We start from the raw sequence: 11,024 nt of genomic DNA, 5'->3' as shown, positions 1-11,024 counted from the left end.
AAGCGGCAAAGAGTGACTTTGAATAAACCAAATAAACTAAGGTGCCCTCTAAGATAGATTCGATCTTTTCTCAAGGTGAATATCACTCTACAACACGTCCTCATGGGTAGGGTTGACCTAAAGAAGTCCACTCTTTAGAGGAACTTTCGTTCTTGAAGATTTTAGGCTTTATTTTCATGGGTTTTCTTCAAAGGAGTAGTAGATGATGATCCAAGAGCCTACTATCCTTTTATATAGGCCAAGGTGGTTAAGGGATGATTGAAAATGGTGTTCTGAGCGTCTACCAGGTATTTTAGGCGTTGAATAATAATCATGGACTGAGAAAATAGCAACCACAGACGATTAGGCACAAATCTTAAAAATTAGGATTTTTTATGCATGCACATCATCTTGGGCGATGTGAGCGCATCAAGACAAATTTCTATAAAACAGTCAAAACCCTCTGTAAAAGCCCATAAAATCGACCTAAAACATCAAAACACACTTTAGATAGTTGAAGGACATATACTTGCTCATTTGATTTAATTTAGAGCATTACAGGGTCAAAATATTACAGAAAAAAGTAATAAAATATATAGTAAAAGTATGCATTTTTTTTACATCTATTAATAGTCAAGCTAGTCAATCCTAATAAGTAGATGCAAACAATACCTTTTCCTCGACTGTAGTGGGACTCGTAAAAAGTAATCGATCTTATAGATATTTGTGACAAGTAAGTCTTAAGAATGATGTCAATCCCATTATTTACTTACTCATCATAAAATGGACTAATCTCACAATGATGAAATTTATATTATGCTTATTGAATCACAAGGCATTATTTTAAAAAAAAATCCGAGTGATTTTTTTTTCCAGGTATATGATCGGTTGCCTTGGTAGCTAGAGTTAGTCGTTGAAGATGAGCGAAAAATGTGGTGATTAGAGTTGGTCGGCTGAGGTGATTATCAAAGTTAGTCGTCAGAGGTGGTCATCAGTGAAGTTGATCATTGGGGATGGTCTTCGCCGAAATTGGTTGCCTAAGGTGAATATCGATGTCGGTCATCAAAGGTGATTGTCACTAAAGTTGATCATCGGAGGTGGTCTTTGTTGGAATTGTCATCGGATGTGGTTGCTGGAGCTCGGAGTTAGTCACATGAAAGTGATCCTTGGAGTGTGGCAGCGTAGTAGTCGCACGATAGTGATTGACAAGTGAAACCATTGAAAACGTTGAAGGTAGAGTTGATAAGAATGACCAACCAAACTTCATAAATAGTTGAAGATGGTGAGCCAAACATTGAGTACCAACTCAATCTAACTCATGTTGGTGAGCCAAACACCTCTATAAATTTGAAATATGTTAGAGATATCTTAGACATAAAAATTAAAGTTTGGAAACTTATATTTTTAAAGTTTAAAAACTAAAATTAAACACAAGATTGTTCTGTGTGACATAATAATTATTACAACAACAGTAGGGGTGAGGATTGAACCTTTGATCTCTTAAGCATATGTCAATATGATTGAGTGATGGTGTGGGAAATGGAGATAAATAAATATGCATTTATCGTGTATTCTCCACGCGTTGCTGGTCATGCGCCAAATATGCAATATGCGTTTAAGAATGTATGCAATGATCATGCGTTCCTGCTACAAGTTTTCTTATGCTCTCACCAAGTATAACGAGATCGCAAGTTTCTCGGGTGATTCGAGGTCGAACTCAGGGGCTTGTAGCTAAATGTCATGAAGTAATGTGTTTGCGACGAAGAATAAAAGAATGTTGAGGGTTATGGGCTATGCATTACTCCTACTCCTAACTAACAGATTAAGCAGTGAAAGTATTACTGTGAGAAATAGAGACACGAAAATTGTTAACGCATAGTAAAATGCATGGAAAAATAGATAAAATGGCGAGGATGTCTTCACTGCAATACTAAGCTTGACCGCAAGGGTAACCCCAGCCAACGCAAGCTATACAATCATGCTATACACACTTGATGAAGATGCATGCGAGAGGCCTTATTTCTAAGTCTCTATTCCCGCTCACGTGCTCTCACACATAAACAAGATGACCGCATACCACCTTATCCTATTTTTGGACACATGCGATGTGACCACATACTTTCATATCTTATCCATAGGGTGCATGCGCTGTGTAATAGCAAATGGAGCTTATTCCTAAGTCTCCATTCTTGCTTATACGATCCAATCCGCTCTCCCAAGTCTAGATTTGGTTTTTAGACTACCCTCCCAAGTATGCCTAAATGATGAATGATGTGCTCATAAGACAAGGTAATCACATAAAGCATGGTTGAAATAAGATTATTCCTATCTCTAGGAACACTTGCTTACTTTGTTTAGTGAGTTCCACTACCTACCCTCCCGAGCAGTTAACTACCGCTGATCAGCTCATAGACAAGTCTTACGTCCACTTATAGACAAGCGTTGCTACAGCCTCTCACTAAGCAAATAGGATTTTCTCACAACACTCGCGCAACGCATACCTCTCGGTGGTTTTCTACATACTTTATATGTCTATGCTGCATGATTAAGTATGCGATACTGTAGTAGTCTTACTTAGTGGTGCAATGAAAGTAAAGGAAGCTAAGTAAATGAAGATGGAGATGGAGTTGAAGGAAAATATAGAAATACATTTATCACAAAATGTATTAATTTCTTAAGCCATAATGTAATATAATACAAAGATAGAAGAGATATAGAGGGCCAGATGGAAGCAATGTCTTACTTCCATTAGATGTGTGTCAAGGTTGCCGGTGGTGCCGTGGATAGGCGGTGGAGTAGTCTCTCTCGAGATTTAGCTCCGGCAAAGGCTCCGGTCGTCACTCGGAATGGTTGAAAGGATAAACTCTCAAGAACATCTTCTCACGCTTTCGTCTGGATCACAAGGATCCACCCGAAGGTAGAACCCTGGATGATTTGAAGTTGTGCTCCAAGACTTCTATTTATAGAGCTTGATCGCCGACAGAATTAATGAACCTGCTTTGAATCTGATACTCACGACATGATGGTCTTTCTCTGAATCTCTGCCACTTGCGGTGTGATAGGTGAAATGTCAACATCATCTTTTTGATAATCCCAGTGTATGTGTTCATGCTTGTATTCCACTATCCTTGCGATCGCCCTTCTATTATGGTTATTACTCTGTAGCCGCAATCTCCCTGCGATGACCGCATTCGCTTGATAGCCGCACACCCATACGACGGACGTATGCGATCACTGCATGTGATCGTCTTCGTGATAGCCTAGCTTCTGCGCATGCGATCGATTCCTGCGTTAGCTACAAAAATAGACAATTGGACGCAAAATAACGCATAATATTGGGTTAGCCGAGATTCTTAATGCCGATCGACGCAAGCTCATTTTCTCATGAATTCTTAGTATAATCACCGCATATTCTACTTAATAGCCCTCATAATTCTAAATAAAAGGCTTATAATAACGTATATTTCTGCCCGTCATCACCGAGCTAGACTCACTTCGACATATATATATATGTATGTATGTATGATGTCCACGAGGCGGGCGCGGGGTCGGGGATGCCATTCTTCATCCCCATGCCCGCTCCCCGTAAAATTTTCCATGGGGATCGGGTGGGGATTCCCCATTACATTTTTTTTTTTTTTTTTGTAAAAAGTCAATTAATTAAAACCACTAATATGAACAAATTGTAATTAAATAATTAACTTTATCACTAAATTGGTTATTATGGTTACTTTTACATAACAATTTGAATTTAAAATAAATTACTCAAATTTTGGCCTAAAAAAGCTAATTAAAATTTGTTAGTAGAAATAAATAAATATAAATCAAATTATTCACATATATAATCTAAATTTAAATTATCAATTTAAACATATTCATTATCTTTCGCAATAAATAATCAAATTTGAAATTTAAATGTAATATTTGTATAGTAAGAATTTAACATAACATTAGATAACTATACTAAATAAATATGTAGAAGCTAATCGAGGCGGGGACGGGGAATGGAGCGGAGAAGGGAATGGGGAATGCATTCCCCGTCCCCATCCTCGTCCCTGTTTAATGGGAATTTTTTTCTCACTCCCTCTCCCATTCCCCGCCTAATCGAGAATCCCTATCTCTGGGAAAAATTAGACATCTCTATATGTATATATATGTATGTATTTATTTTGGAATAAAAATATTTCTTTTTTCTTTTTTTATTTATTTCTCACTATATATAAATCCTCTAAAATCCTAGGTGATGCAAGTGTGGCGTTAGAACAAGGGAAAACAATGACTTCAAAAACCCTAACCCCAAATAAGGCATTTGAGGCAAGGAGTTATTATTATAGTTTGTGTTTCAGATTTAAATTATTTTAGTTTGGATTATTATAGTATGTGTTGAGGAAGAAATAGTAACAAATAATAAAGAATGATGAATGTAAAATAGTAAAAACAATAGTAAATAATAAATATTATAGTAAATTGAAATTTTGAAATAAGATTGACTATGAATAATTGAGAACTACAAAATAATATATATTGTGATTATTACATCTATGAAAAGAATCTTCTCGAGCTCTTTCCCAATTAATCTCCCTAAACCCTAACCTTTTTCCCCTCTCTCTTCGTCGTCTCGGATTTCCATCGGATTTGAATTTGGTGTTTGCTCCGGGGACGAAGGCCGTTTTGGGGATTAGCTTCTGCAAGCGACAACCCGGAGACCATGTCTGCTGTGGTGTGCGGTACCAAGAGATCCTTCTTTGAAGAACTCCCGCCTTCGACTCCCATTGCCAAGCGCCTCCGCTGCTCCACTTCTACTTCTCCTATTAGATTCGCTGCTCCCTCTCATATTGATCACCTCCACCATTTGTTTCCCCAAATGGACCATCAGGTTTCTTCTTTCTTCCTTTTCCTTTCCAGATTCACTTTGGTTTTAATTTGAGAAACCTGTCATACTCTGTTGGATGCTCATTCTTCTTCTTTTGTGCGTGCGTTGTCTAGTTCCTGCTTCTGTGTAATGTGATATTTCTTGATTGTGGACCTGCAGGGAATCGTTTTGTTCTATTCTTCTTGCATATAATAGTTAAAGTATGCCTCTGGATTGTGAAATATCAACGAACTTACACTTAGTTGCGACATGAAATTGGAGTAGTTCTATTCAGTTTTAATTTGTAATGCATCTCTTTCGGCGTCTTGTTGGATACCTGCTGCATATTGTTATAATTAATATTTCAAGTTTGTTTTTTCCCCCACGGTTTTCTTTATCATGCTTTAATTTTTCCTTTCAGCTTCTTGTGAAGGCCCTTGAAGAATGTGGCAACGACTTGGATGCTGCCATCAGAAATCTGAGTGACATGTGTTTGGGGTCTGCTGTTGAAAATCCTGTTGCTTCTGCAGAACTAGAGACAAATTTGGATCAAGGTATCACAGAATGCTAAGTAATGAAGGAGATGCTTCATATGTAGCTTCCTTGTTTCTCTTCGCTTATGATTTTAATTATATTAGGATGATGAATTCATCACATTCAAGATTAAATTCCCCCATGCACGCATATTTCATGGAAGTGATCTAATGGGTCCCCGTCCCCCTAACTTGCTGTCCCTAGTTTGGAATCCTAATTATACCCTGCCTTGTGCAGGTTAGAGGAGGGTTTAAGTTTTGATTGATATTTGAAAAACAAGAAACAGAGTTCTCATTCAGAGTACTATGCACCCATTATATTAGAATCAGGTGTATTTCTTTATGTATTCTTTTCTCTTGTAAGAGACTCAATGATTTGCTACCTACCCTCCTGTTTGTAGATTAGCTTGATAAGCTTATGTTTACCAAATTGAATTGGTTGGTAGATATCCATAAATTGCTGGATATAAAGCTGGATGAGGAATTACAATCTTCTTTGATTCTTTTGTCGTGCTGTATTGCCCCTGTAATTTGTTTCTTTTTTCTAGTCTGGACATTTATTTCTATGCCTTTCAGCAGTATCTATTGTAATCTGTTCTTTCTGGTTCCTTAGATGAATATCCATCTCTGTTTCTTATATATATATATATAAAGGCACAATCTATTGTAAAACTTTGATATAAATGTTGAGCTTATCATGCATTTTTCTGCCGAAGCACTGATCTTAACCTTTTGTTGTTAGCCTTGAGCTTTTATCTTAGTTCTTTTCTGTAAAGGGCAGTAATTCAGTGCATGTTTTAAAAAATTCTCAGGTTCATTTACTAACAATGGAGAGGCTGCTGCATCTGAGAATTCTTCAATACCAAGCAGCGTTTCTCTTGATGGTAGAAAATGGATTGACTTGTTTGTTGTGGAAATGATGAACGCTACCACGGTAGCTGATGCCAAGACTCGTGCAGCAAGAGCATTGGAAGCTTTAGAGAACTCAATTACTGCACAAGCTCGTGTTGATGCTGCACAAAATTTCCACAAGGTAATTAAACCCACAATTCTAAAACAAAATCCACATTATTGGGGGACAATTTTGGGATACTGATATGTTTTTCAGCAGTTGAAAGCAGTTAGAATTAGAATTGGTTTGGGTTTCCTGAGCCAGGCTTGTAAAGTTATGTTCTTTTCACTGTCACTCAGGAAAATATGCAACTGAAGGAACACATTGAAGTACTTGTACGAGAAAATACAATTCTTAAGCGAGCAGTTGCCATACAACATGAACGTCAGAAAGAATTTGAGGATAAAAATCTAGAGTTGCAGCACTTTAAACAGTTGGTAGCTCAATATCAGGAGCAACTAAGAACCCTAGAGGTGAGTATATATAAATACAGAACATTTCCAAGTATCCTTATCTTCCCCGGAATTGTATTAATTGACCTGTTTTAAGTTCTTAAACCTGTTCACATTGATGCAACTTTTTCTGACCCGTTGAAAAAAAATCCTATCAATTTTGTTACAGATAAACAACTATGCATTGACAATGCATTTGAAGCACGCACAACAAAGCAGCTCAATTCCAGGACGCGTCCACCCTGATGTCTTCTAGCAAACAGGAATCTAGAGATCTAAATTATTGCTTGAGCAGGGAGAAATGGAGCATGTCCTTTACTATCCTCAGTTTCCTAAGAATAGAGGTACTGCTAATTAATCAATCAGTGTGTTGGTTTGTTTAGTTTGAGTTCGGTCATATTGTCAACCTTGAACAGTGACTGCGACCGCAGCTCTGTTGTGGAGCTTCTATTGTTTTCCCACAGCGTTCAATAAAAAAAAAAAAGGGTCCTTGTTCAATTTGTTGATTTCGATCTGACAGCATTTTCATATTTTTTTATAAACCCATTTGCAGTGCAATTTAAAATGAGAACACAGAGGACTCCATTCAACATAATTGGGGTTATGATGTTTCCTCAATTATTCTCTCCGAAGTAAAGAAGGCTGGATAGCCTGCATTTATGTCCTGCTTTTCTTTGGACGATGGTTAAAAGTTCATTTTGTACACAGCTCAAGGATTCTTTTTATTAGGCTTTGGGAAGTATCTTTTAATTTGAAATTCAATGCTCCAAATGGCTTGTCTGATGAAGGAATGGTGATTTATTGGTACTTTCTTTATACTATGCTTGATCAGTGAGGTTTCTATTTTTCTAGCTATAAGAATCTTCTATTTTTTACTGTACTGTGAGAAAGAGCCTTTTGTGTTTGAAGTTTGGCAGAGGGATTGATAGGGGGTGTGCGTGTTGATCTCCAAGGATCTCCTACCTCCATCAAATTCTATTGTTGTAAGTTTGAGAATAATTGTATATGTAATGAGTAATTATGAATGGAATGTTTGAAATGATTGCAGATTTGACCCAAGACGGCTTTATTTGGAACGTTGGAGGTGGCATTTGTTATAATTATATAAACAATCGTGGCATATTTTTAAAGGAAAACAGAGTTAGAGTTGATAGTAAAATTCAGAAATTGAACTCTAATTTAAATAATTGTTAATTATTTGTAGTTATTAAATATTAGTTGGAAATAAATTATTATTAATTTATTTATAAAGAACATGTTTTATATTAAAAAAAAGTATAATTATTGTTTTGTAATATTTTGTAATATATAGGAAAGATTGAAATTTTAGTCTCAATGGTTTGGAGTAAGTTAAAATTTAGGTCTTATGGTTTATGATTAGAATTTATCCTTATGGTTTAATAAAAGGTTCATAATAGACAATTTCTGTGGTAGGGATATTTAAGAGGATAATGTTATATCAAACAATAGGAACTAAATTCTAAATTTTAAAATGACTAATTTTATCCAAATCATAAGGATCAAATTTGGAATTTAACCTAATTTAATTTATAATATATTACATGATACATATTTTAATTAAAAAATGTAATTAGGTTTGTAACATGATATACTATTTTTCTAAATGTTTTTATCTTTATTTAATATAATTTTGTATTTTAAATTTTAAAATTCAAATTTGGATTAAAAAAAATATAAAAATGTTGTTTTTAGATTTTGATTATTTGGATCATAGAATCCTAAAACAGTTTTTAGAAACAGTATCGGGTTGTTGTCAAACATATATTTTTGAAAACATAAAATAGAATCCAAATTGTGTACCAACCAGACACTTACCTATTTGTTATGATTTCTGTATAGGTTGGCCAGTGAAACAGAAGTGTTTTAAATTTCATTTCAAGACTCAAAAGAGGGAAACCTTGATTCAGAAATAACTAGAAACATTGCTTCTATTATTCTTTTCATAAATTCTCCAAGAGTTGTTCCCAGATACTTCACATAAATTGTTGACTGTAGTAAGCTTTTAAAGTAATCATGTTCTAGATTTCGAGTTTAAAGACTACGGGAACATCGTTAATATTTTTCAATCTTGCTTCTAGATCTTTGATCGAGAGGTAATCTAATTCTAACATTTTTTCGAAGTTGAACTGAATGGTATAAGGGGGAGGGGTTATTAATTTCTTAGATTCAAAGGTTCTTGCTACATAATAGCTTGAGTGTTTGGACTGAGGGTTAGGGTTGCCTTATCATTTGGTATCATAGGTTGCATCTTTGTGGCCTACTTTAGAATATATTCTATCTTTCTGTGTTGTTTTTGCATTTTCATTCAAATTTCCAATTCTATCCATTTAGTTCTTTGTTGATTGTCCTTTCATCAATTGTTCTTCATCTTTTTATCTTATTTCAATCTTATTGATCAAATTTAAATCTTCGAAAGAAAAAATAGCAAAAAATGAAAATAAAAATAAAAATAAAAAGCAAAAAATGAAAAATGAAAAAAAAAATAAGAATTTGTTCATGCAATTATTTATGCAAATTGTGTGTTTAATTTTGGATATTTGAACCAATTTGGCATAATTAAGTTATTACATTAACTCTTTCTGTTTTCTGTCATTTCCCAGATCAATTGCATGTTCATTTGAGTGTCTTTACTGCTTTCTTAACTAAAACTTTTAAACTTCCTTTTTATCTCTCATTTTCTTTCTTAATGCAAACAGTCGAATTTGACTATGTGTCCATCAACAAAGTTTTAGATCGGTCTTGTATCTTGAATTGTTAAGAAGAGCATTTTGTCAAATTCATTGCTTAAGACCTTTTTATTTTGCAATTCCATTTCTGTATTCAATTTTATCCGAAAACTGTATTGTGCTTTCCTTTATTTGTTTCTCTTTTCATTGTCTTTCTTATTCTATTTTGTTGATATTTCTATAATTATCTTGTCTTGCTTATATTGAATAGCTTTCTATTTTAAGAATTGCTTGCATAAGCCTACCCAATATCATAATTTAGCTACTTTTCCAAATAGCCTATCTTTTATGTGCGTGAGTGTTCTTGAGTAAAAAATCTATGAGTTAAGTGTTTTGAGATCTTCCTTTTCATTTAACAGCATGTTTCATTAAGGAAGAAATCCCATAAGAGGCACAATAGCAATGAAATTTTTCGGAAGACTTTTCGTAATAGTTTGGCTAAGTTACATCAAGCGGTTGATTACCTATCTAAATTGACTCAAGAGTTGAACCTGCGAAACCAAATTTGAAAAAGGTTAGTCCATCTACTAAAAGTATGCCCATTGTTGTGGTAGAGAGTGATAAAGTTCAAGATGAATACCTTGTCAAAAATTAGTTGATTGTATTATAACATCTAATATTGAAGTTCATGTTGATGTATTTGAGTTAGAGGAAAAGATAGACAAGGTCAAAACAAAAGCATGTATATTGATTAAAAAAGAATCTTGTGACAAAAAGAGTGAGAAAGAAAAGCATGGGGTTAGTTTATGGTCTAGAGAGGAAAATGAGAGAAAAGTAAAAAAAGAGGAGCTCATGTGAGATCAAATATATTTTGTTCTCAAAACAAAATATTTTTGATCTTCTATACAAAAAAACTTGTTTTCTAACGAGTGAGCTCAAACCATGTTTTTCTAGTGTTTCTTCTGAGTTTTTATCGGAGGCCAACACACTTATAAAGATGCTTGATTTGAAGATTGCTTCAAATGTCAACAAAGAAGTACAATATATAGACTTCAAGTCCAAATAATTTATTGAGAGACACACCTCCAAATTTGCTTCAAAATTCAATCATGACAGCAAGCGTAAGGTGTTCAAAATGAGGAATTGGGCGTGAATACACTTTTGGAAGGATCGTTGTTTCCCGAAAAAACCCAAGTGGAGTTCCATCCATGACTTGCATATGAAATCCCAAGACTACAAGATTACTCTACAAGGTGAGGGATATGTGAATTTCTTTTTCAATGCCGCTGAATTTTGCTCATTTGATGTAGGAGATACTTTCATATTCGAGGACGAATCATTTTGAGAAGGGAGAAGATGATATGGATCGGGACCTATGAAAAACATTAATAAACTTTAGTTGATTTTAATTAATTTCCACCATTTTAATTTTAGAGGTATTTGTTGTCTTTAATTAATTTCTAGCTTTTAAGTGTTAAATTTTATGTCTAGTCAATGTTTCTAAAATAAATGCATTAAATATGGTGGATGGAAGATGGTGGTTGGAAGATGGTGGTTGGAAGATGGAGAGCTCTTTTAATGTTTTATTTTAACTTTTTCTACTTTACATTAAGTAGGTTTAGAATCTCT

General features: G+C 34.5%; 1 protein-coding gene across 1 annotated transcript; it reads left to right on the top strand.

The window, feature by feature from the left end:
• The first annotated feature begins 4,539 nt into the window (after positions 1-4,539).
• On the top strand, positions 4,540-7,767 carry LOC120084606. Its single transcript, XM_039040444.1, has 6 exons — positions 4,540-4,855; positions 5,253-5,385; positions 6,177-6,397; positions 6,556-6,729; positions 6,878-7,052; positions 7,262-7,767. The coding sequence occupies exons 1-5, from the start codon at positions 4,688-4,690 to the stop codon at positions 6,962-6,964; spliced, it is 783 nt and encodes a 260-aa protein (XP_038896372.1). The 5' UTR covers positions 4,540-4,687; the 3' UTR covers positions 6,965-7,052; positions 7,262-7,767.
• Positions 7,768-11,024: the final 3,257 nt, after the last annotated feature.

Source organism: Benincasa hispida, chromosome 1, assembly GCF_009727055.1.
Source record: "Benincasa hispida cultivar B227 chromosome 1, ASM972705v1, whole genome shotgun sequence".
Lineage (NCBI taxonomy): Eukaryota > Viridiplantae > Streptophyta > Magnoliopsida > Cucurbitales > Cucurbitaceae > Benincasa > Benincasa hispida.
Note: the sequence above shows the minus strand (reverse complement) of the source record. Positions and strands in the feature narration are given on the sequence as shown.

Coding starts and splice junctions, on each gene's coding strand:
- LOC120084606 (XM_039040444.1), top strand. CDS start 4,688: ATGTCTGCTGTGGTGTGCGGTACCAAGAGATCCTTCTTTGAAGAACTC. Junction 6,398..6,555: donor CTGCACAAAATTTCCACAAG/GTAATTAAACCC, acceptor ACTGTCACTCAG/GAAAATATGCAACTGAAGGA. Junction 6,730..6,877: donor AGCAACTAAGAACCCTAGAG/GTGAGTATATAT, acceptor ATTTTGTTACAG/ATAAACAACTATGCATTGAC.